Source organism: Stegostoma tigrinum, chromosome 19, assembly GCF_030684315.1.
Source record: "Stegostoma tigrinum isolate sSteTig4 chromosome 19, sSteTig4.hap1, whole genome shotgun sequence".
NCBI classification, from domain to species: Eukaryota; Metazoa; Chordata; class Chondrichthyes; order Orectolobiformes; family Stegostomatidae; genus Stegostoma; species Stegostoma tigrinum.
The window spans coordinates 11861794-11888895 of NC_081372.1; the positions used below are offsets into that span (position 1 = coordinate 11861794).

General features: G+C 44.0%; 1 protein-coding gene and 1 long non-coding RNA gene across 2 annotated transcripts in view; both read right to left on the reverse strand.

Annotated features, from left to right (window-relative positions):
- Positions 1-10140: 10140 nt before the first annotated feature.
- Positions 10141-11907, reverse strand: id1 (inhibitor of DNA binding 1, HLH protein). Its single transcript, XM_048550081.1, has 3 exons — positions 11466-11907; positions 11024-11086; positions 10141-10764 (listed from the first exon to the last, which is right to left on the reverse strand). The coding sequence occupies exons 1-2, from the start codon at positions 11829-11831 to the stop codon at positions 11045-11047; spliced, it is 408 nt and encodes a 135-aa protein (XP_048406038.1). The 5' UTR covers positions 11832-11907; the 3' UTR covers positions 10141-10764; positions 11024-11044.
- A 9739-nt stretch (positions 11908-21646) lies between these two features.
- Positions 21647-27102, reverse strand: part of LOC132210722 (uncharacterized) — a 75637-nt gene continuing 70181 nt past the window's right edge. The window contains exon 3 of the long non-coding RNA XR_009446902.1: positions 21647-23306. This is a non-coding gene — a long non-coding RNA (uncharacterized LOC132210722). The remainder of the gene's footprint in view (positions 23307-27102) is intronic.

The window sequence follows — 27102 nt, forward strand, 5'->3', positions numbered from 1 at the left end:
GACCTCCAATACTGTAGTAGCCCTTCAGTACTGCACTGGAGCAAAATCGGTCTAGATTTTCCAATCAAGCCTCTGGAATTTGGCTTAAACACACAACCTTCTGACACCGAGGCAAATATGACACCAGAAACACTTATTTCTTAAATGAAATGTAGACACCCCTGGCAAGGCCGGTATTTGCTACCCACCTGCAATTGTCCTTCGATGGTGGTTAAGAGTGAACTGCATTGTTGTGAGTCACATATAGATCAGTAAAAAGGCCGTAGAGCTTCTTCCCACAGGGTGGCACAGTGGCTCAGGTTCCATTCCACCCTTAGCTCACTGTCTATGCGGCGTTTGCATATTCTCCCCATGTCTTCTCCAGGTGCTGTGGTTTCCTCCCACAGTTCAAAGATGTGTAGGTTGCGCTAATTGCCCGTGCTAAATTGCCCACGCTAAATTGCCCACAGGATGTGGAGGCTGGATGGATTGGTCAAGGGGAATGTGGGGTTACAGGGATAGGCTAGTGGGCGCATGGATCTGGATGGGATGCTCTTCAGAGCGTCAGTGTACACTCAGTGACATGTCTCTGCTTTGCTTGTCCCAGGATCTTGGTGTTGTCCCAGTCGAATTGTGGTCCTCCTTGTCCATGTGGGCAGAAATGAGTGAGTATTGGTTTGTCTTTTTGTAGCCTGTTGAGGTTTGTGTACCTTTGTTAATTTCCTTCCTGTTTTTCCTGCTGCCACATTGTAGGGGTCCTAAAGGGTACTAATGAACCATATCACTTCTTTGACAATTGATGATGGTTTTGTGATCACTGGTGTTAGCTTTCATTTCAGATTAATTCTGATTAACTCGAGGAATTTAAATTCCATCAGCTGGCATGGCAGGATTTGAACTTATGTCTCCAGATCTTTACCCTGGGCATCTGGATTGTGAAACCTGTGATCATGAGGGTCATGGATTGGGGAAATAGATAAGGCTTTTTCCCCAGGGTACGGAAGAGGGCATAGGTTTTGGAGTAGATTTGTAGCTCTGGTTGTGGAGGGTGTGGTTGGTTGGCTCGCCGAGCTGGTTCATTATTTCGCAGACGTTTCATTACCCTGCGGGGTAACATCTTCAGTGCAGCCTCCGATAAAGCGCTGTTGTGTTTTCCTGCCTGGTTTTCAAACTCTGGGGTCTATTGAGCTGGAGTACCTCACTTTCGGTTTTCCTTCGAAGTGGAGCGTCTATGGGGTTGAGCTCTATGTACCACCACCCACAATGGACAGGGCCAATGTCATCTACAAGATTCCCTGCACAGACTGTGACAAACACTACGTCAGAAAAACAGGAAGGAAATTAACAAGAGTACACGAACACAAATTGGCTACAAAAAGACACGACCAATACTCACTCATCTCTATCCGCATGGGCAAGGAGGACCACCACTTCGACTGGGACAACACCAAGATCCTGCGACAAGCAAAGCAGAGACAGGCACAGGAATTCCTAGAAACCTGGTACTGCACAAAGAAAGCCATTAACAAAGACAGAGTTCGACCCCATATACACTCCACTGTGAAGGAAAACCGAAAGTGAGGTAATCCAGCTCAACGGACTCCAAAGTTTAAACAACAGGCAGGAAAAACGCACCGATGCTTCATCTGAGGCTGCACTGTTGATGCTACCCAGCATGGCAACGTAACGTCTGCGAAACAATGAACCAGTTCGGCAAGCCAACCAACTACAATATGGCTTGGGGACCGCTTTGCAGAACACCTCCGCTCAGTTCGCAACAAACAACTGCACCTCCCAGTCGCAAACCATTTCCACTCCCCCTCCCATTCTCTTGATGACATGTCCATCATGGGCCTCCTGCACTGCCACAATGATGCCACCCGAAGGTTGCAGGAACAGCAACTCATATTCCGCCTGGGAACCCTGCAGCCATATGGTATCAATGTGGACTTCACCAGTTTCAAAATCTCCCCTTCCCCCACTGCATCCCCAAACCAGCCCAGTTCATCCCCTCCCCCCACTGCACCACACAACCAGCCCAGCTCTTCCCCCCCACCCACTGCATCCCAAAACCAGTCCAACCTGTCTCTGCCTCCCTAACCGGTTCTTCCTCTCACCCATCCCTTCCTCCCACCCCAAGCCGCACCCCCAGCTACCTACTAACCTCATCCCACCTCCTTGACCTGTCCGTCTTCCCTGGACTGACCTATCCCCTCCCTACCTCCCCACCTACACCCTCTCCACCTATCTTCTTTACTCTCCATCTTCGGTCCGCCTCCCCCTCTCTCCCTATTTATTCCAGTTCCCTCCCCCCATCCCCCTCTCTGATGAAGGGTCTAGGCCCGAAACGTCAGCTTTTGTGCTCCTGAGATGCTGCTTGGCCTGCTGTGTTCATCCAGCCTCACATTTTATTATCTTGGAATCTCAGCATCTGCAGTTCCCATTATCTCTCAACTACAAGATGGTATAGGTTTAATGTGAGATTGGAAAGATTTAAAAAGGGCCTAAGGGGCAACTTTTTCATGCAGAGGATGGTACATGTAAGGAATCACCTGCCAGAGGAAGTGGTGGAGGCTGGTTCAATTACAACATTAAAAAGGCATGTGGATGGGTAAGTGAATAGGAAGGGTTTAGAGGGATGTGGTCCCAATGCTGGCAAACGGAGCTTGATTAATTTAGGATATCTGGTCAGCATGGATGAGTTGGACCAAAGGGTCTGTTTCTGAGCTGTACAATTCTATGGCTCCAACTTATCACTGCACCACAATCTTGCCTGGTCATATCCACATTGAACCAGGCATCAACATTCACCATGAACTCTGTGTAGCCTGTCCTTACTTGGCTCCCCATCTGATAAGCCCTCCACTTTAAAAACATGTTCCTTGAATTGGAAATCCGTAGTTCCAAGCTCTGCATTTCTCTAACTCTAGCCTCTCGTGCATCCCTCTCATCTGTTGCTGGCCATTTTTTTAAGCTATCTAATGCCCTGTGTTCCTTTTGCCACCCACTCCAGTTCTTACTCTCCATCATTACAATGATCGGAAAATGTATCGCACAAACCTTGACCTAGTGTCTAGCAGAACAAATAAAAAGGGCTGGAGTAACTCAACCAGTCTGGCAGTATCGGTGAAGGGAGAAGATTTAACACTTCAAACTGATAGTTACACAGCACAGAAACAAACACTTTGATCCACCCAGTCCACACCGACCATTTTCCCAAACTAAACCAGCTCCACCTGCCTGCGCTTGGCTCATATCCCTCCGAACCTTTCCCATTCATTAACTTATCCAAATGTCTTTTAAGTGTTGTAACTGCAGCTGCACCCATCACTTTATCTGGTCATTCATTCCACATATGAAACACTCTCTGTGCAAAAGAGTTGCCACTCATGTCCTTTTTAAATTTTATTCCTCTCAACCTAAAAATTTGCCCCCTAGTTTTAAACTCCCACACCCAAGGGAAAGACCTTTGTCGTTCATCTTATCTATTACCCTCATGATTTTATAAACCTCAATAAGGTCACCCTCAACCTCCTACACTCCAGTGAAAAAAGTCCCAACCTATCCAGTCTATTTTTATAGCTCAAACCCTCCATTCCCAGCAACATCCCGGTAAATCTTTCCTGATTTCCATTTTAAGAGTATTCTTCCTATAACAGGGCAACCAGAACTGTGCACAGGACTCCAGAAGAGGCCTCACCAACATCCTGCACAACTTCAACAGGAGGTCCCAACTCCTATACTCAAACAACTGAGCAACGAAGGCAAGTGTGCTAAATGCCTTCTTAACCACCCTGTCTACATGTGATGCAACCGTCCAATCATTATGTACCTGAACCCCTAGATCTCTCTGTTCTACAACACTACCCAGTGCCCTACCATTAGATCTGTCCTTGTTTGTTTCACCAAAATGCAATACCTCACATTTATCTAAATTAAACTCCATCTGCCACTCCTCAGCACGATCGCCCAATTGAACAAGATCTCTTTGTAATCTTCGATAACCTTCTTCACAAATTTGGGTGTTATCTGCAAACTTATTAACCATGCCTCCTATATTCTCATCCGAATTATTCGCATAAATGATAAGCAAAAGTGGACGCAGCACTGATCTCTGTGGAACACGGACGGTCACAGTCTAAAAAAGAACCCTCTACCACCATTCTGTTTCCTATCATAAAGCCAATATTGTATCCAATTGGCAGACTCACTCTAAATCCCATGAGATCTAACTTTACTTCCCCCAACCCCCACCCCCACCCCAATCCCCGCAGTGGTCGAGAACGCCCTTGACCATGACTCCCGCATTTCCCGCAACACATCCCTCACACCCCGCCCCCGCAATAACCACCAAAAGAGAATCCCCCTAGTCCTCACATACCACCCCACCAAGCTCCGGATACAAGGCATCATCCTCCGACACTTCTGCCATCTACAATCCGACCCCACCACCCAAGACATTTTTCCATCCCCACCCTTGTGGGCCTTCCAGAGAGACCACTCTCTCTGGGACTCCCTTGTCCGCTCCATACTGCCCTCCAACCCCGCCACACCCGGCACCTTCCCCTCCAACCGCAGGAAATGCTACACTTGCCCCCACACCTCCTCCCTCACCCCCATTCCAGGCCCCAAGATGACTTTCCGTATCAAAAGGATGTTCACCTGCACATCTGCCAATGTGGTATACTGCATCCACTGTACCCGGTGTGGCTTCCTCTACATTGGAGGAACCAAGCGGTGGCTTGGGGACCGCTTTGCAGAACACCTCCGCTCGGTTCGCAATAAACAACTGCACCTCCCAGTCGCGAACCATTTCAACTCCCCCTCCCATTCCTTAGACGACATGCCCATCATGGGCCTCCTGCAGTGCCACAATGATGCCACCCGAAGGTTGCAGGTACAGCAACTCATATTCCGCTTGGGAACCCTGCAGCCCAACGGTATCAATGTGGACTTCACAAGCTTCAAAATCTCCCCTTCCCCCACTGCATCCCAAAACCAGCCTAGCTCGTCCCCGCCTCCCTAACCTGTTCTTCGTCTCACCTATCCCCTCCTCCCACCTCAAGCCGCACCTCCATTTCCTACCTACTAACCTCATCCCGCCTCCTTGACCTGTCCGTCCTCCCCGGACTGACCTATCCCCTCCCTACCTCCCCACCTATACTCTCCTCTCCACCTGTCTTCTCTTCTATCTATCTATCTATCTATCTATCTACGGTCTGCCTCCCCCCCTCTCCCTATATATTCCAGTTCCCTCTCCGCATCCCCCTCTCTGATGAAGGGTCTCGGCCCGAAACGTCAGCTTTTGTGCTCCTGAGATGCTGCTTGGCCTGCTGTGTTCATCCAGCCTCACACTTTGTTATCTTGGATTCTCCGGCATCTGCAGTTCCCACTATCTCTGATCTAACTTTGCTGATTAGTTTACCATATAGAACCTTGTCAAAGGCTTTACTAAAGCCCAAGTAAATAAAGTCTACAGTTCTGCCATCATCAATTATTTTGGTTATTTCCTCAAAAAACTCCATCAATTTTGAGAGACATGATCTTCCTTGCATAAAACAATGCTGGCTATCCCGAATCAATCCTTGTCTCAACCAATGCATGTAAATCCTACCTTTCAGAATCACCTCCAACAACTTACCCACCACTGATGGTGGACTGACCCGTTTATAATTTCTAGGCTTCTCCTTATGACCTTGCATCACAACTGCCTGGGTGCAATGAACACATTTTTAATTAGAAAGCAAATTGAGGGTTATGGGGTAAAAGGCTGGAAAGTGGAGGCGAGGATTATCAGATCAGCCACAATGTCAACGAATGGCAGAGTAGACTTAACGGGCCGAATGGCCTACTTCTGTTCAGGCATCTTATGTTTGAATGGTCTTCATGTCTCCCGCTTTGGCTTGTGGAGTGTATTTGGAAGATTTACCATGTTAAATATGCTGTATAATGTTGACTATTGTTGTGACAGGGCATTAGTTTATGGTAACTTACGTCATCCAGGGCCAGCTGGTAGGATTCCTGAACCTGAATCATAGATCCCAAGTTCAAGTCTTATACCAGACTTGCACATAAAAAAAACTAAGCTAACAGTGCAACACTGGCGTGTCTTGTGGCATTCCATCCCCTATTCCCAATTCCTCCGCCTCCGCCGCATCTGCTCCCACAATAAGACATTCCACTCCCGCACATCCCAGATGTCCAAGTTCTTCAAGGACTGCAACTTTCCCCCCACAGTGGTCGAGAACGCCCTTGACCGCGTCTCCCGCAACACATCCCTCACACCCCGGCCCTGCCACAACCGCCCAAAGAGGAACCCCTCGTTCTCACACACCACCCCACCAACCTCCGGATACAACGCATCATCCTCCGACACTTCCGCCATCTACAATCTGACCCCACCACCCAAGACATTTTTCCATCCCCATCCCTGTCTGCTTTCCGGAGAGACCACTCTCTCCGTGACTCCCTTGTTCGCTCCACACTGCCCTCCAACCCCACCACACCCGGCACCTTCCCCTGCAACCGCAGGAAATGCTACACTTGCCCCCACACCTCCTCCCTCGCCCCTATCCCAGGCCCCAAGATGACATTCCACATTAAGCAGAGGTTCACCTGCACATCTGCCAATGTGGTATACTGCATCCACTGTACCCGGCGTGGCTTCCTCTACATTGGGGAAACCAAGCGGAGGCTTGGAGACCGCTTTGCAGAACACCTCCGCTCAGTTCGCAACAAACTACTGCACCTCCCAGTCGCCAACCATTTCCACTCCCCCTCCCATTCTTTAGATGACATGTCCATCATGGGCCTCCTGCAGTGCCACAATGATGCCACCCGACGGTTGCAGGAACAGCAACTCATATTCCGCTTGGGAACCCTGCAGCCTAATGGTATCAATGTGGACTTCACCAGCTTCAAAATCTCCCCTTCCCCCACTGCATCCCTAATCCAGCCCAGTTCGTCCCCTCCCCCCACTGCACCACACAACCAGCCCAGCTCTTCCCCTCCACCCACTGCATCCCAAAACCAGTCCACCTGTCTCTGCCTCCCTAACCTGTTCTTCCGCTCACCCATCCCTTCCTCCCACCCCAAACCGCACCCCATCTACCTACTAACCTCATCCCACCTCCTTGACCTGTCCGTCTTCCCTGGACTGACCTATCCCCTCCCTACCTAAACTCTCTCCACCTATCTTCTTTTCTCTCCATCTTCAGTCTGCCTCCCCCTCTCTCCCTATTTATTCCAGAACCCTCACCCCATCCCCCTCTCTGATGAAGGTCTAGGCCCGAAATGTCAGCTTTTGTGCTCCTGAGATGCTGCTGGGCCTGTTGTGTTCATCTAGCCTCACATTTTGTTATCTTGGATTCTCCAGCATCTGCAGTTCCCATTATCTCTGTCTTGTGGCATAGTGGTAATGTCCCTACCTCTGAACCAGAAAACCCAGTTTCAAGTCCTACCTGCTCCAGATGTGTGCCGTAACATGTCTGAACAGGTCAATTAGAAAATATCTGGGAACAACCAAGCTGTCGATTGAAAAAGCAACAGTGCAGGACTGAGGGAGTCCTCCATTATGGGAGGTGCAGGCTTTCAGATGCAATTGTTGAACTCTGTCTGGCTGCACATATAAGATCTTGTTGTACTATTTTCAAAGAAAGATGAGGGAGTTATCCAAAAATGAAGAACGACAGATTCTGGAAATCAGAAACTGCCCGAAAAACTCAACAGGTCTAGCAGTATCTGTGGAGACAAAGCAGAGTTAATGTTTCAGAACTGAGTTCTGAAGAACAATTGGTGGACCCAAACTTTCTCTCTTTCTCTCCACAGATGCCATGAGACCTGCTGAGTTTCTCCAGCAAGTGCTATTCTAGTTTTGAGGGAATTGTCCTGCCTGATATTTATCCCTTAAATCAAGATCACTTAGAAATACTGGGCCATTTTCAAACTGTCATTCTGGGCAAAAGTCAGCTACCTCCACAAATCAGTTACCCCACTTATTTAATTGGCTATGGAACCCTCTGTAACTGTTGCTGGTCGAGAAGGGCGCTATATAAATGCAAGTCTGCGACACTTAGGATTTACAATCCCTCATTCAGCAAAGATGAAAAAAAATTTTACAGCCACCCACGGTATTTGTAAAGAAAAACAATACAGTGCTCCAAAGAGTTAAAATGTAATATAAACAGTACTAAAAGAATAGCTTGCGAAATATTCACGTATCTTGCCTGAAAGTTTTTTAAAAAGTTTATTTTTGAAACGTTTTCCGGGAGAAGAAAAAAAACTTTTCAAGCTCGTTATCTCTGTGGTGCAATCTCGCTTTAAGGGAGTTCCCATGGTTTAGCCGGAGTTGCAGCTGGTCGTCAGCGATTGGTAAAGTAAACGCTCTGTTGGCTCTGCGCTTGTGTCAAGGGCAAATAAGGCCAGACTGCCTGGCGCCTCTGAACACCTGGAGAAGTTCAGGTTAACTACATTCCTATACACACAGCTGATTCACTGGATTATATATACTAATCCTTTGTCAGCAGATGTGGTCCTAGTGTGACACCCAACTCGAAACACGCCTGTAGGCACTTCTTTATTCCCTCCGCCAGTTTAAAAAAAACAATTCCCCCCCCGCCCCAACTGCTTGCGAAGGAGGAATTAACATTTTACAATCTTATAATAAAACATGGAAGTCCATTAGGAATCCGGTGAATATACAACCACTTTTTTAAAAAAAATAAAGAAATATAAATCAAAGTTTTGTAAAACGTCCACAAACCATCACGAGAAAGTGCCAATATATTTTATTACTGCTGAGACAACTGTTTTGCCTGGAGATTTCTTTTAAAATTAGTGACCCATTGATGTCTGCTTAACCTGTATTGCATGTCAGAATATTGTTTGAGGGTGTTTGGAAGCCAAATAATTAAAACGCCTAACTGTTCTTTAAAATTGCTTAATGGCTTCAAAGTTTAGCAGTAAATGTCAGCGAGAAGACTACAGTTCTGTTCCAACAATGTGGTTCCAAGTTTACCTTAGGATATTTGGAGGGGACAATGCAGGGTCAGGATTTTTTTTGACATCAGCGAAGTATTTATACATTACACAACTAGACCTTTCCCAATAGCGGTATATTGTGTCAGGTTTGTGCGGGAACCTTGCACGTTCAGTCACAAAGTATAAATACCAAGCAGTTTCAATGACATTCGCCATTCAGGATTGGGACTGTATCGAGAGCAGGGGGATACCGAATAATCAAGCACCATATCGTGTATTTATTTCTTGAAACAAAAAAAACTTTTAAAAAGTTGGGAACGCTATGAAAATGGGTTCAAATCCTAAAGGGATTTGTCTCGAGAATTAACTCCGAAATTACATTCCTACTTCTAAATTAAACACGAGTTCCAGGAATCATAGATTTCATAAATCATTGACGCTCGTGTGAAATTGAATATGTAGTAAACATAGGTCAGGGTGGAAGGAAGATGTCCCGAAATCCCAAATAAATAAATATTGTCCGTTTTAATTAATGTTTGGTATGTGAACATTTCCCAACAGCACGAGTTTTGAGTCTCATTGTAATATAGTCCAAAATTGATCAGCACCCGCCTTGTAACAGGGATCAGCGTTAATCAATTACACGGAACATTTAACTGCTTTCCCGGAGTAATCTTGTGCAAATTAATTATGTACGGTGCCTGGCAGATTGGCTTGTGGTAACACCCCCTTTCTCACATCTGCTTCAAAGCGCTTTCAGCTATTCTAAGTGAATGTTTCCGGTCTCTCCCTCACCGGGTTATTACAGCCAGGGAGCAAAGCTGCAATCGTCATACCCATTACTCACCGTGTTTTTTTTGAGTAGCCGTCACTAGCAGAGCTTGTCATTTTGCTACGCTCATCCAAAACATGCTTCTGAAATCACTCAGCATGGTTAAAGTCTACCCCCCCCCCATTTCATTAAAATGATTTATTTCGGTCAAGGGCTAATAAATCAGAATATGGGCCGCTATTAACGGCATCGCCGCTCTACATCCCTCATTATTTGACGAAATCTGGAACATTAATTGCTTTACACCGACCCTGGGTGTAGTGAGAGTCGCTACATTAAAACTCTTTGGGCGCTGTGCACCTCTTTCGAGCCCTTGTAATGTCAGAAAGTACACACACAAAAAAACAAGGTTTAATTATTTGACTAGTTTTTATTTTAATCAATTCGTCAAAAAAATCAATAAAAAAATCATCTTTAGTACAACATTGTTGTAAACAATTCAATACACACTTACAAAGTATAAAACTTACAACTGAATCACCCCCATAGATCTCTAAGGATGCAATATACAATCTCAATTCTAGAGTCCAGCGTGTCTCGTTAATGGCCTGTGGAGTAGTGGCATTTCGCGCGCACACAACACATTTTGAGAAGAGATGGCGCGGCTATACGCAGTTAAATCTGTTGCTAGGCACGTCGCTAGGAAGAGTTACTAAACTTTGCTGTGCTTCCGCCTAGTTCCCGCGTCCACCTGGGTTCAGATGGAAGACTAAAATAAAAGGGCCGAGAGTCCTGGAGCCTGGCGATCAACTCAAGATCTGCTCTCGCTTGGTGCCGTGATCAAAGACATTAGTCCCAATAACATGATAATAAAATGAGGCTGGATGAACACAGCAGGCCAAGCAGCATCTCAGGAGCACTGACTATTTTAATTTCTTCCAGCTCTCCTCTTTTCCCTCTCCCAGGGACTGCGGGATGGATGTACTGTTAATCCAGCACCACCGGATCATGTTATATTTTAGCATCTGGAATACCTGAAATAGAGACGGGGAAAACAGAAAAAATTAAAATGCTTTCCATTCGCAAGATTAAAGACAGAACAATATGAAACACGCCATTGCACTGGAACAGCTCGGTAAGCACTGAGATGCCACGACTTTAGCCAACACTGTCAGAGAACTTGGGTTCAGATTTCAGCCTTTCGATTGTTCAAGCAAAGCCCAAGAAACCTGACCCTCACACGAGGGACAAGTCGAGTTCCGCTTGGGAAGTGGTTACAAATCTTGTACATACCTGCAAGTAAAGTGAATCCATTCAGCGACACAGAATTCTGTCATCACTGCTCACACAGGGAGCCTAAAGATTGGAGGAAAAAAAAATGGGGATCGTTAAGTCAACTTGCCAATCACAATACTGCGAGAACTATTCTCTTTTTCAACTTATTTGATGAGTGTACAGGGAAATAAGTTTCCCAGAAATTACTTCACGTTATTAACACTATTAATAAAACAGATGTCCAATCCCAGGTAGGCGTGTACGCTCAAAGTAAGTTAAAATCTATTCCAAAATAATAAGGCTAAAGTGCACATTTGATAATATTTAAAACACTAAAGGTTTCTAAAAGTAAGTAATAATATTACCATAACTATTTTCTTAGATTACTTTTAAGCATTAACTAAGTGCCTTAACTTTTTGAATGCATTATTTAATACATGGACTTATTAGCAGTATTCACCTCCGCTGACAATCCTGTAACATCTGCACTGAGAGGTGTCCGAGACTGGCCTGCGGTTCCAGCGGCTGCCTGACAACCCATTCCCGACTGATCGTCCAACTCGAGCTGCAAGTCCCAGATATAATCGATGACATGCTGCAGGATCTCCACTTTGCTGACTTTTTTGTTCTGGGGGAGCGTGGGGACCAGTTCCTTCAGCTTGGTGTAGCAGCCGTTCATGTCGTACAGGAACATGCTCATCTGCTCGTCCAGGAGCGGGGACACTTTGTACTTAGCGATCGCGATGCTTTGCTCCGACAGGCAGCGCACCACTTCCTGGGTGCAGCCCTGGCGCTTGAGCGAGCAGGCGGCACTGACCACTTTCATTATCCGTTTGTTGAGGAGAAACACCACCAAAAACCTGATGAAGTAGAGAAATCGCTGTGACAACTCTGGAGCTATCGGTCAGCTTTTATGCTCCACTGAAAAAAATGGGCGTCTCTCAAATCCTGAAATCCAGGCCCATGTCTCCCAGCAAATGACAACTAATTTCAGCAACAAAATGAGGCGTGGTTTACAGTCCCGTGTGCCAATGGAGAACCCTGGTTTGCATCAAGCTTTTGAAATCTGTCAAGAGTTGGCCGAGTGGGGGCATTTTGGGGGGGGGGGACCTCAATGGGAGAAAAAAGTACATATTTTGCTGAAGATGTGGGAATCCAGCTGGCTTGTATCTAGTGGGGTCGGCAGGTGGGGGTCGCCCCAGGGCGTGGGTGGGGACATAATTCATGAGAATGTAAACTCATCAGATGCTCACTGAAGGTTCTGAATGATTTCTCGTTTTTTTTTCCCTGCACGCATTACCAGGGAATAACTAGCCAAAAATAACTAGTTGAAATCTCAACTGGGACTAAACATTTTTCCTCTTCACAAATTAAAATGCAAAATTGAAGTTGCATCATGTTGCCATCCCAAGTGCGCAACACAACAGTATTTGCATTGCAATACAGATTGATCTGCAGAGATTTAGAAAGTATTGAAATGTAACGGAATGTTGCAAAACAGAATATAGAGGAATTTGGTGAAGCTAGTGCTTGACGATCTTTGGACTGTAAGGAGACGTTACATTAAGTTAAAAACCCTTTCATTCCTGTTAAAATGTTTAAAATGTTTGCTTTAAGATTTATATTCAAGAAAAGTAAACTCCACGAGGAATTTAACCAAATAGACGTGGGGAAAGTGGATTTATCGTTTTACGTAAATTGTGTTATATTACTGTGAATAACTTCCAGGATCGATATAAATTCAAAACGAATCTAACAGCAAAAATCACACAGTAAACTTCTTGTTGTTAAAACTGTCAACTTATTCAGTTAAAACTTTTTAAAAACTAAACGTTTTTGTCTTGTCCTTACAAAACAAGATGTCAGAGCTAAGGCTTAACAAAGTTTTAAAAGGGGACAGTTATAGTTAAGAGGAAAAATATTATTTAAACAGTGAAATAACTTTTTGAAACACTTTTATTTTTCCTATCAGTAATAAGTAAGCTTGAGGGGAAATGAAACATTTTTTCCACAGATTCAGTGCTTTTCTAAATAACCTTTTTTAGAGGGGAGTGTAGTTAAAGTTTAGACGAAAAATGAATGATTAAACAGCACAATGTTATCCGTGGAAGATTAATCACTTGAGAGGCATTTTTGTTTTGCAATTTGTAAGAAGGAAAATGAAGGTATTTTCCAGATATTTGGTGTAATTCTAAATGGGAATTTAGAGAGGGAGCAATAACAAAGTTCAGAGGAGGGCAGTTAAACTTGAGAGATAAAAACAATGATTAAACTGTCAAAAAGTTGACACTAACCACTATTGAAGTGCTTCTATCTGACTTTTTGTAACAAGTTTCTTTAAAAAGAGAATGAAGGGATTTTCCACAGAAAAGGGGAAAACTGAGAGCAGTGACAAGTTTAGAGAAAAGAAATGGGGCCGGCAATAAAAAATATAGAGGGGAATAAGTAGATGATCAATGTGAAAGAGATTTCCCTGAAAGATCTAATTGCTATTGCTGCAATTTTGTTCTTGTTTGCAACTTGTAACAAGTATTTTTAAATAAGGGGGAGGGAAAATGGAAGGATTTTTAAATTTCTAAGGGGCAAACTGGGAGCCAATAACAAATCTACAGTAAAGGGGACATAATTAAGGAATTTTCCAGATTATGTGCATTTAAAAACGGGTGGAATAATAAATTTAAAGAGGGAAAGTGAGATGGGGGTGTAGAACAGAGGAATCTTCCAGTGATTATGTGCATTTCAACAAGGGAATTTAGGGGTAAATACAAATTCAGAGAAACGGGGGGGAAGGAGAATGAATGAATTTTCCAAAGATTACAGTATATGCATTTTAAAAGCAGGAATTGGGAGAGGGAGAAAATAAAATTAGATGAGGGGATGCATGGAAACATTTAGAACAGAGAAAATAAACTGTGAAATGAAACTGTGAAAAGGCTTATCCTGGGATTACCGCGGAGGCTTGTCATTTTTTGATGCAAACTGGTAAGAAGCAAGCGTTTTTAAATCTGTGCAGATTTGGGGAGGAAGAAGGAATTTTTCCAACAGATACTGTGCACTTTTTGTCGAGGGAGGTGAAGATGCATTTTTTTTTCCTTTTCTTGCACTCCCAGGGACTGGTGTATGTGTCCCTCCCTCCTCCCCCCAAAAGCAGCCTCCAGACTGGCAGGCGCCAGGGCCGTGACGTCACCCATTCATACAGCCTTGACGCCTGTCAAGCTGGCGCCGTGCAGGCGGTCGCCATGGCGACCCACACGCCAATCACCCGCACTACAAGGGCGCCGAACAGCCTGCAATTAACTGGCAATCATCTGCACCCTGATAAATCGCCCTTTAATTTGTCACCTTAACCCCTCTTAAAAAGTTTACACCCGCACACCTGCAAAGCCGTATTGTTGCTTGTGTTTTTTTTGGGGGGGGAGGGAGTTCGCATGGTTGGAATGCTTGCAGTTGCTAAACGCTTGGAGCTAGACTCGGAGGAGGTGGAGAGAGGGAAAGGGTTTCGGGAATATACACACAGAGAGAGAGAGAGATTCTCCATTGAAAGCAATATCTGCATTGCAATACATAAACCAGCTGCAAAAGCTCTAGCACTGCAGGACAGCAGTTAACACATTATAAAGAGATTACCTATAGATATATTCCTCTTGTAGTCCGGCTACACGTTTTAAAACATGCATTCTGTGTTTAAATAGTTGGCTATTGCTGCAACATATATTTTGTACATGTTCCCATACGGACACAATTTGACAACACATTTTAAGGGGGAGGACCGGGTATTTTAGATCACATCTGCTTGTGTTGCCTAGCCCTGGGAAGATGGAATGGATATATTACAGAATAGCCCTGATTCATTTTTTATGGTTGGGAGTGTGGGTCTGACTGTACCTAATGCCTGATTATTACTGACTTTGTGTTTTATGAATTAGGTTTGTGGGTAAGTGTTTCTAAACTGGCCCTTTTTTGTACTAAATGGAGAAATCACATTGTCCAAATTTGCTTGTAACACAGAGATAAAAATAGCATATGATCTAAACCTTTCTTCTAAAATGTACTTTTGAAGTCAGACTATGTCCCCATGTGTAACAATTTCACTGCATCCAAAACAGAAGGTTAGAAGCATATTTAGGTTTAAAATATACAAGTGGAATGAAGTTGCCACGCTGATGAGAAGTTTAGATTAAATGTATTTTTGTATGGAATTACTGTCCCCGTTTATTATGCTAAATTTCTGCAACTGTATTTCCAAATTCTTGTGCATTTACTCGCAATTCTCCTTGAGATCTACTCGTAAAAACACAAAAATTGTCATATGTATAAATAATACAATATATATTAAAATTGCCACTAAAGTGATAAAACTGGTGTTAAATAGGACTGTTAACAGAATTTGACTTGGTTAATGATAAAATGTGTTAATTCGTGCAACGTTGAAGTTTTCTTCCAGTTTTTTCTCCCTTCCAGCTTTGAAAACTGAAATCTTAACTTTCACGTCCGATTGCATTTTGCTGTTCCTGTTTCAGGTCATGGCTCACAGGCTGTGCCCGAGACTGCAGGGCAGTTAGAACAATAGGGGAAAGAAGTGAGTTTGTGGGAGAGATTCAGCCTGGCGACACTCTGTCTGAGTCTCCTCTTTGCACTCCTCAGCGCTCTTTGTTCAGCTGCAAAAACTATCAACGTTTCCTACTGCCCTTCAACAATGACCCAGCCAGATGGGTCTCCCTATATCCCCAACCCCCAACTAATCTTGTTTACAGCATATCAGACAAAATATATTTTTTAAAAAATGAAACACTGTAGTCTCACAGAGGCAAGGAGAAAGTTCTGCATACAGCACATAACTAATTGCAAAGGCTACTTGCTTGAAGTTGGAGTTATTCTTGAAATGAATAGTGTACTGTTACTTACAAAGAGAGGGATATAAAAACTTTCTTTTGTAAAAAAAACTACACGATTCTCCTTTCTCCTAAAATACATTGTGCACCTTTCCAGTTTTAGAAGGACATATTGCAGACAAGCCTCAAGGTCTCTGGCAGAGCTCCAGCAGAACTAGTTGCTAAGGGCGTCTTGGTTGATGCTACTGTGCTCTGCTGAGTTTGCAATTTGGGCACTGAACTGGCATCAATGGCTGAAAGTCAACTGACTGGTGGTGGAAGGTAGATATAAGCCAACACACTCATGATTAGCTCTCTCCAATCTCATCCCCTAACCCTGTCGCCCTCCCATCGCTGAATCCCATCACTCTTGGCCGGGCAATGGCTATCTTTCACAGCAAGGTTGTTGTGATGGTATAATTCTCATGATTCTATTTCAATGATGTTAAATTAAATCACTGTAAATATCAAATTAAAGCTGAAAAGAAGTGCGGATGCTGGAAATCAGAAACAAGAACAGAAATTGTTGGAGAAGCGCAACAGGTCTGGAAACATCTGTGGAAAGAAATCAGAGTTAATGCTTCGGCTCCAGTTCCATTTTGAGGAAGCACCAGTGGGACCCAAAATATTAATTCTGATTTCTCTCCACAGATGCTGCAGATTTGCTGAGCTTTCCCAACAACTTCTGTTCTTGTTGTCGATAAATATCACCAGTTGTAAGGCAGGCCAGTTCAGTGGGAGATTGGGGAGAGTACTTGGGCCAAATTAATAGAAATGCTGTCATTGTGGTAATTAATTTGACTTCTAACCCAGCGGTAAAATTCATCACCCACAGTGAAACGTATTCATCATTTTGACATCATATCAGATACAAAAGAGTAACAGCTCTCAGTCATGGATATCATTAGCCAAAGCTTGAGAGTAAATCAGCCAATATTTGTTACTTACTGATGTCCAGGCTGATGCTTATCCTTCAACCAAAACCACTGGAATAGATTATCCAGTTGTTACCTCATTGCAGTAAGCAGGAGCTTGCTATGCACAAACTGCACCTATTAAAATGTAGCACATCAAAAATATACTTTATTGACTGTAAAGACTACCAAGACTATTAAAGAATCTACATAAATACAAGGATCATTCTTTAATAGCTGGTTGGTTAAGGAAGATCCCAGTTTTGATCGCTGGCTTTTTGTACACAAGTTAATTTAGCAGGTTGGCAATTTGTGACCCAGGCTGAGCGAGAGAGCAAACCTAGCTGTAACTCAGCGTTCAGTGACTTGTACTGAAGGATGTGTGTGCTGAAATTGAGTTCATAGTTTAGCTGGGATGCATTCAGTGGGTGAGTAAACCTGCAAATCAACAGTGCACAGTTGCAAGCACTTTGCAGTGCCTATATTATCTCAGTTATCATTTGCATGAGTTAAACTTTGTATTCAGGTTTGGATGAATTGTAAGCTTACGTAAGATTAATGTGACCTTTGTTGGTTCTTTGTGGCACCTCCAATCCCTGACTCTGAATGCCAGTCATCCGTCCTACGTGTCACCTAACATTTAGGCCAGAGTTGCAGAGCTTCAATATTGTTGACTCTACAAGTCCTGAACCAAAACAACCCTCATTCACCACTCAAACCATTCAGCCTTCAAACTCCTGCTGCAGAGATGCTAGACTATGCTTTCATTACCTGGAATGCTATTCTTGCTTTCTTTCAGTGTTTGACCCAGAGCTCAGCAGGTAACAGTCATGTTTCTGATTACTGTAGGTTCAAGCAGCACTTCAGAGTATTCAGCATATAATCGAAAATGACTCACGGGTACAGCAATGAGAGAGCACCTCACTGTGCCATGACTTACCATCCCTCAGTGAGATGTTAACCCAAGCTTCCTTCTGTTCCCAGCAAAGAACAAAATACGATAGATAGTGGAAACCTGACTAAAACCAGAAAATGGCTGGAAAAAGATATGGCGAGAGAAACAGTGTTAATGTTTCAGGTTAATGATCCTTTATCAGAACTCATTTCATCTTGAAAATTTAACTGTGTTTTCTGTCTCCACTGGCATTGCATTTTCAGCAATTTTTTATTCTTTCTTGGGTTGTGGGTATCATTGGCCAGGTCAAAGTTTATTGCACATTCCTTTTTAGAAAGCCTGACACATCTGTTAAAATCCTTTGAGGAGCTAATGAGCAGGTTAGACCAAGGAGAGCCAATGGATTTTATCTACTTAGACCTCCAGAAGGCCTTTGACAAGGTGCCTCACCGGAGGCTGCTGACTAAGATAAGGGCCCTTGGTGTTAAAGGCAAGGTGCTAGCATGAATAAAAGATTGGCTTCCTAGCAAAAAGCAGAGAGTGGGGATAAGAGGGTTCTTCTCAGGATAGAAGCCAGTTACTAGTAGTGTTCCACAAGGGTCAATGTTGGGATCACAACTTTTCACTTTATATATTAGTGATCTAGATGAAGGAACTGCAGGCATTCTGCCTAAGTTTGCAGATGATACATAAATAGGTAGATGGTCAAGTAGTATTGAGGATGCGCGAGGCTGCAGAAGGATTTAGACAAGTTAGGGGAGTGTGTAAAGAAGTGTCACATAGAATTCAATGTGGGAAAGTGTGAGGCTATGTATTTTTGTAAGAATATCAGAGGCATTGACTATTTTCTAAATGGAGTGAAAATTCACAAAATTGAAGTGCGAAGGGATTTAGGAGTTTTAGTCCAAGATTCTCTTAAGGTTAACTTGCAGGTTGAGTAGGTAGTTAGAAAGGCAAATATAATGTTGTCATTTGTTTCGAGAGGACTAGAGTATAAAAGCAGGGATGTGCTTCTGAGGCTCTATAAAGCTTTGGTCACAGTTAGAGTATTGTGAGTAATTTTGGACCCCATAGCTCAGGAAGGATGGACTGGCCCTGGAATGGGTCCAGAAGAGGTTCACAAGAATGATCCCAGAAATAAAAGGCTTATGAGGAACATCTGAGGACTCTGGGACCAAACTCAATGGAGTTTAGAATGATGAGAGGAATCTAATTGAAACTTACAGAATACTGAAAGGCCTGGACAGAGTGGAGATTGAGAAGACGTTTCCAATTACAGAGGAGACTAGGACCCAAGGGCACAGCCTTAGAGTAAAGGGAAGACCCTTTAGAATGGAGATAAGGAGAAACTTCTTCAGCCAGAGAGTGGTGAATCTATGGAATTCATTGCCACATGAACGCTGTGGAGCCGAGACGTTGAGTATATGTAAGACAGAGATAGATAGGTCCTTGATTGCTAAGGAAATCAAAGGTTGTGGAGAAAAGGTAGGAGAATGGGGTTGAGAAACTTATCAGCCACGATTGAATAGCGGTGCAGACTCAATGGGCTGAATGGCCTGCTTTGATTTATGGTCTTATGGACTTATGATGATGCATGTCTAGAACACTGCATTCTATTTATATTGGTAACCCCAAACTGTTAGGAAGGGTGTTCCAGGTTTTTTACCTAGTGACTGTGAAGGAACAGCAATATATTTATTTCTAAGTCAAGACAATATGTGGTGATATGATAGTGTGTTTCTGAATATCTGTTGATGATCCTAGGTTGTAGTTGCTGCAAGTTTTAAAAGGTGCTGTTAAAAGAGCCTTAGCTTGTTGCTGCAGTTTACTGGAGCCGCTGTTGGCAAATTGTGGAGAGAGTGAACACAAATGGTGGTGGATGGGGTGTCATCAGTCAGAATATTTTGTTCAGGATGACACCAATTGCTTGTGTGTGAGTTGCACTTGTCCAGAGAATTGAGGGGTATTTCATCGCACCTTTGACATGTGTCTTGAAGATGGTGGACAGGTTTTGGGAAGACAGGAGGTGAGTTCCTGAAAATTCACAGCCTGCCTGCACTTGTAAGCATGATATTTCCAATACTGTGACCACCCCCCCCCCCCCCCCCCCCCCACACACACACACACACACACACACACACACACACACACACACACGGGTATTGGCAAACAGTTTAACAATGGATAGCATTACAGCCTGATTTCATGTTCCCTAATTCTGTTTCTTTTACATCCCTGATCTACCCCATCCTGAGCGGTAGTGCCTTCAGTTGTCTAGGCTGCTATTCCTATGCTCTCCATTTCACCACTATCTCTCCTCCTTCAGGATGGTCCCTGAGAACTAACACTTTGAACAAGCTGTTGGTCACAAGTCCTATCTTCCTGCGTCAAGCATTGGTCTTTTATAATGTGCCTGTAAGGCATCTTGCGACATAGTACCGTGTTAAAGATGCTTGTTCATCGCATATTTCCAGTGTTGAGCAGATGTTAATATTTTAGTCGGTAATTCACCGAGTGGGAATCCTGATGGATCTTCCCCTCATTACTCAAGAGGAAACCAAATTTTGGCCCCATTGCCACTTTGGGTGACGTTGGTTAACAGACCTGAAGTTGAAATATTAGGGAGTTGAGGGCTGTGCTGAGCTGGTACTGAAGAGCAGTTGAGGTCTGGGCAGAGCAGCCATTATCTCCACTCAGAGGGTGACCTTGTTGAACGGTGAACGGTGAGATAGGCTTGTTATATTTTAAATGTTAGGATGGATCCTACTTTAGAAAGGACATCCTCGCTGGAAATGGAGTGCATTTGGCTGAAACCTGGGATGGCAGGAGTGTTTTGTGAGGAGCGATTGCTTTGCCTGGGCCTGTTTTCACTACAGTTTAGAAGAGTGAGAGAAGCTCTCCTACAGCCATAGAGCTGTACAGCATGGAAACAGGCCCTTCACTCCAACTCGTCAATGCTGGTCAGATGCCCTAAATTAATCTAGTCCCGTTTGTCAGCATATGGCCACATCCCTCTAAACCCGACCTATTCATGTATCCATTCGGGTGCCTTTTAAATGTTGTAATTGTACCTGCCTCCACCAGTTTCTCTGGCAGCTCATTCTATGCACACACCACCTCTGCATGAAAAAGTTTCCCCTTCAGTCCATTTTAAAACTTTCTCCTCTCACCTTAAACCTATGCCTTCCAGTTTTGGATTCTGCTCCCTTGGGGAAAAGACATTGTCTTTTCACCCTAACCATGCCCCTCCTGATTTTATAAGCCTCTATGAAGTCACCCCTCAGCCTCCAATGCTCCAGGAAAAATAGCTCTAACCTATTCAGCCCCTCTGAATAGCTCGAACCCTCCAACCCTGGCAACTTCCTTGTAAATGTTTTCTGCACCCTTTCAAGTTTAACTGAATAGAACATAAAATTATGACAGGGCTGGACAGCTTGGATGTAGAGAGATAACAAGATGTAGAGCTGGATGAACACAGCAAGCCAAACAGCATCAGAGGAGCAGGAAAGCTGACGTTTCAGGTCTGGACCCTTTGGATGTTCCAGGAGCCTAGAACCAGGGATCACAGTCTCAGGACATGGGATAGGCCATTTAGGACTGAAATGAAGAAACATTTCTTTACTCAGAGGGTGATCAACCCGTGGAATTCACTACCCTATAGACTATGGTGGCTGGCTCACTTAATACATTCAAGAAAGAGATCAAAATGTGTATTTAAAGGAGAATAGAGATAAAATGTGAATGTGGCATTGAGGTAGTAGATCAGCCATGATTGTATTCAATAATGGAGCAGACTTGACGGGCCGAATGGCCTACACATGTGCCAAGTTTCTGTGCTTGTATCGTTTAGGTAAGAAGTCTCGCAAAAAAATGTGAGCCAAATCTTCATGACACATTTTAGACTGAATGTGCTGCAAAATCCAGCACAAACTGGGAGTCTGCAGATAGAATTTTGCTTTTGTTTAATTTCTTTGATGGAGGCAAAATAGACAAGACAAAAACACAATGGAATAATAGCTCATACATTAAGACCCATCACAACCATTTTCACACGTACCAGTTTTAACATGAAGCTGCAAAAAATCTACACTGAGGTTTATGTTGCACAATGACACCATTCATATAAACAGATCCTTAATCAGTATAGAATGACCGAGACCAATTTACAGAGTCTCGTTCCATTAACACCTGCTAAACACAGGACATAACATCTATGTATTTAGCATTTCAGTAAAACAATTTAGGGTCAATTTTCAATATTAAAGGACAGTCATTATCAAAATGTTTTTTAAAATAAAGATGTTTGTTTGCAAGACCTGTGAGGGGATTTTCACCTGTGCATTATGTGTAAAATAAAATTGTAAATTAATTCTCCCCAATGTATGTGTTTGCAACCTTATCAATTCCTTCATTCTTTTCGGAGACTCTCAGACTGACCGCAACATTCCAGGGTGCAGAGGTGCTTGACAGTTTTAAAGGAATACAGTGATTACAACTGATCATGTTGCAAATTCCAGCTACCCTCGTGATACAGTAAATGCCAGTGATAGGCAGGTGTGAAGTTTTGGGCCAAGAGTCCAAACATCAGGAACTCCCAACTTGGCCATCTGTGGGAACTCTTCCAAACGAGTCAACTATTGACAGCTTTATCAAGCGTGGAAGCTATTAACTGGAAATCGATATATAAATAATAATGTACTGTTGTGAAGAACACCGTAATTTTTGTGCATGTTTTTCTCAAGCTCTACAACAGTGAGTTATTAAAGTGTAACGTCTGGAAGGTCCTAGTAACCAAGTTGACACGTGTCTCACCCTCGTGATGCAGGCAGTTACCAACTGTGTGTTGGCCAAATTCCCAGAGGATTTGATGTGGGACCTTGTGCATCCAATGGCTGTGTCCACTTAACCAACCTTTTCAATCCCCAATTCCAGAGTTACTTCAATTAATAAGAAAGACATCAAAAGAACGTTTTTAAAAGATACTGATGTTACAGGGAGAAAAGGGTCATGGGGAAAAGTCAGAAAAGTGGAATTGAGGACTGTCAGAATGATCACAATCACATTGAATAGCAAAGTAGATTTACTGGGCTGAATGGCCTACTGCTCCTGCATCTTATCATGTTATTCACAATATGATTCAGGAAATGAATGGGACCTGCAAAATATTTGATTGCTTGATTTATTATTACGTGTACTGGAGTACAGTGAAAAGCTTTGTTTACGAGCAGTGCAGGCAGATCATAGAAAGCGAAGATGTCCAGATCAAAAGTTGCTATAAAAAGACTTAGGCAGAGGTATACAGGTTACATTGCACATGGTGAGAACTATGCAAGATCAGGAGACAGAAAGGACTGCAGTTCCACATTTATTGACACTAGCAAGATCAGCATTATTTGAGGCTAGACAGTTCATTCATCAGTCTAATAATGGCTGGGAAGAAGCTGTTCTAAACTTGCTGGTGCATGTGTTCAAGCTTCTCGATCTTTTGCCTGATGGAAGAGGTTGTAGGAGAGCATTCCGAGGGTGCGATGGGTCTTTGATGATGATGGCAGCCTTTCTCCAGCAGTGAGCCAAGTAAATGGAGTCCGTGGATGGAAGGCTGGCTTCTGTGATGGCCTGGGCTGGTGAAATTAGTATCATTATTGCAACGGTGCTTCTTTAAGTACAGGATTTTATTCTTTCAGCCCAGATTTCAGCAGAATTTCCAGCCCATATCTTCCATCACAGAATGCCGTCCTGTTCCCTGCAATTTCCATCCCCTGTCCTTCCAATCAATAACAGGTTATCCTTACAATCACCCCAACCAGGGCAAAGCTCATGATCTTTCAAATCTCATACGAATGCTTGTCACTGTGATTTCAACACAGCTTGGTAATAAACATGTAAAAGTTGACTCACTTGAATAGTTGTAGTGCAACTTTTGAACTTGGGTTAAGCCTGGAACAATTCCAGTGAAGGATGGATGATTATAGACCTTGCACAGATGAGTATTTCAGGACGTTATGTCGCCATCTATCACTGACAGTGTTACACTGGAGGTTGTTGATGGCTTCACAAATCTAGGTTCCGCACTTACAACAATCTGTCACTGAGGCTGAAATCATAACAAGAGCCACAAAAGTGGCTGCTGTGATGTCCACGCTGAGTGAGAGAGTGTGGCTGGACTGCAACAAGAACAGAAGTTGCTAGAAAAGCTCAGCGGGTCTGCAGCATCTTTATTTTTCCTTTATTCATTCACAGGATGTGGGCATCACTGGCATTTATTGCCCAGAGGACGGTTAAGAGTCAACCACATTGCTGTGGGTCTGGAGTCACATGTAGGCCAGACCAGGCAAGGATGGCAGTTTCCTTCCCTAAAGGGCATTAGTAACCAGATGGGTTTTTTTCCCCTGATAATTGACAATTGATCCTTGGTCATCATTAGTCTTAATTCCAGATATATTTATTGATTTCAAATTCCACCATCTGCTGTGTTTAACACTTTGACAGCAACTTGACTGAGAGCACTACGGTGCCAATCCTGAATTTTCAGTGTAATCTTCTAAACTGGGGAAACCAGAACAACATACACAAGGCAGGAGAAAAGGCTGTTTCAGAGATAGTCGGAGCCGCCAATGCTGGAGAATCTGAGATAACAAGGTGTGTAGAGCTGGAGGAACACAGCAGGCCAAGCAGCATCAGAGGAGCAGGAAGGCTAACGTTGATGCTAGTGTTGACCCAAAACGTCAGCCTTCCTGCTCCTGTGATGCTGCTTGGCCTGCTGTGTTCATCCAGCACTACACCTTGTTATCTCAGGAGAAAAGGCTGGATCATTTCCACCTTTCCATCTTGGACGTATCCTCAGTATCTTTTGATGAGGCAAAGGTCAGCAATTCAGAGATTGGAGAGTGTGCTAATTCCATCAGCACACACTCATTGCTAAGCCAATGGCATCCGCCCTGTCCCAGCTATGTTAATGGATGAATAACAGCTGTACACCTAGAGACCTATTTGTATGGTGAGCTAAACAAAGTCATTGACAAACCTGATTTCCAGAGGCTGACTGTTTAGAGGGGTATCGATAGACGTGAGCACAATGAAAAGCTCAGTTGACTGAGGAGAGACTCCAGACAAAATAGAGACCAGCAAATCATGCACCTTCTCAGCCCATTATTTTCCTCTGCAAATGTGGCAGAGGCTGTCCTTATTGGAGAAATTTGCCAGGAAAAACAGCCTTTGACCAATTGTCCATCAGGAAGTGGTCAGCATGTAGCTTTCTCGGGACCCCACGGGAAAAGGAGAGGGTTGATCCTGTCGGTTGTTCCCTGAGCAGACTGTGAAAGTCATTTGGCAGAATGCCCCCATCACCAGAATGTTCCAAAAAGCACCAGGACCTCACTTGGTTGATGGTGAGAAGGGCACGTCCTGTGAGATCTTTCATGTGCGCCCAGACTCTCTGTGCTGCCACATGCTATCCTCAAAGCGGCTGCTTCTAGCCTGTGCCTCTGCAAAGGAAGTCTGGAGGAAGATGCCAAGATAACAAAGTGTAGGGCTGGATGAACACAGCAGGCCAAGCAGCATCTCGGCCTGCTGTGTTCATCCAGCCCCACACTTTGTTATCTTGGATTTTCCAGCATCTGCAGTTCCCATTATCTCTGGAGGAAAATGCAATGGATTTTTGTCGAGGTTCATCCCGAGCAGCTCCATGATGCAGGACTCTGCTCTACGTTCTGCCCCCCGACATGCACACTGAGATAAAAATCAACTGTGCCGGGAGGACCATCAACTTGGTGAAAGACAGTCCCTGGTCTGTCCGAAACTTGTTGGTCTTCCAAAGCAAGGGGTTGGCCTTGCCCTGATGTTGCAGACTGTCACATCCCAAGGTCCCCAGGACTACGTGCTGAGGGACACATTAAAGCTTGGGGCACCTGCACTAAGGTGCAGTTGGGAATGACCACCATCTAAAGACTTTCTGCCAAAGTACAATGTTTCGGTTATCAGACCCTTGCAGTGCCTCAAATATATGTGTATAAGTAAGAAACATCTTGAAATTTTCTTCATTGAATATGCAAAGACTGTACAGCATTGAACTGCCCTGAAGACTATGTATGTGTTAAAGATTTTTCATGAATAAAGTATGTTTTTGAAATTAAAGGAAAGAACCTGCCAGTGCCAAACCAGAATGAGGCCCTGGAGCCTCACTGGGTGATGTTCACCTCAGAGTTGAGTTCCATGGCACAGGGTTACGAGCCAGAACCATGCCATTGGACAGGGCATTGCAATAATATAAAGTGGTGTAACACTCACAGTAATGAAGCATCTTGGGCTCCATGCACTACAGAAATTATGACGTAGAGGTGCCAGTGTTGGACTGGGATGGACAAGGTCAGAAGTCACACAACACCAGGTTATAGTCCAACGGGTTTACTTGAAATCACAAGTTTTCATAGCACTGCTCCTTCATCGAGTGAAGTCACCTGAAAAGGGCCACTGCCGGTGACATCCTTCTTGTATGCCCGATTGGTCTGAGGGCACACACACACACACACACACATGGTGCCCATCACTGTCACTGAAACAAGTACAACAAGTGCACTAGCCTCTTCTGTGTGCACCAGGTGGCATCCACCCACTTAGTTTGCAATGCAGAGTGATGCCAACAGCGTGGGTTCAGTTCCTGCACCAGCTGAGATTACCATGAAGACTGCTCCTTCCCAATCTGCCCCCTTGCATCACCACAGTGACCCTCAGGTTAAACCACTACCCGTCATCTCTCTGCCCCTGTTGAGAGGGCAGCTCTATGGTCTGGTAAGGCTGAGACAACTTTACATTCAACACAGTCCAGACAAACAAATAACAAAGTATTTTTATTATGGAATCCTGGAAATTACATGGACCATTGCACAAGATACAAAGGATAGGAGGAGCCCAGGCCTGTCAGATTGGACAGTGCAGGGAAATGACAGTTCAAACCCTACTGCTGGCCCAAGAAGGAAAGCGAAGCCAAAGTTCTTTCTGTTAATGACAATGCTTGTTAGACAGCAAATGTGAATGTCTAGTGAATCCCTGTTCCACATTTTATATACAGCATGTTCACCCCATTGCGATATAACTAGCTCCTTAAAGACCTATCCAGTTTGTCACAATTCCCTTGTTCTTTTCCCAGATCCCAGCAAATGTCAGATTTGTAAAACTATATTCAATTGGGTGGCGTTTGAAAGTTATTTGAACTTGCTCCAGATCACAACCTATCATGAAAAAAGATAACAAAGTGTGGAGCTGGATGAACACAGCAGGCCAAGCAGCACCTCAGGAGCACAAAAGCTGACGTTTCAGGCCTAGATCTTCACTCTAATGAAGGGTCTAGGCCCGAAACGTCAGCTTTTGTGCTCCTGAGATGCTGCTTGGCCTGCTGTGTTCATCCAGCCTCACATTTTA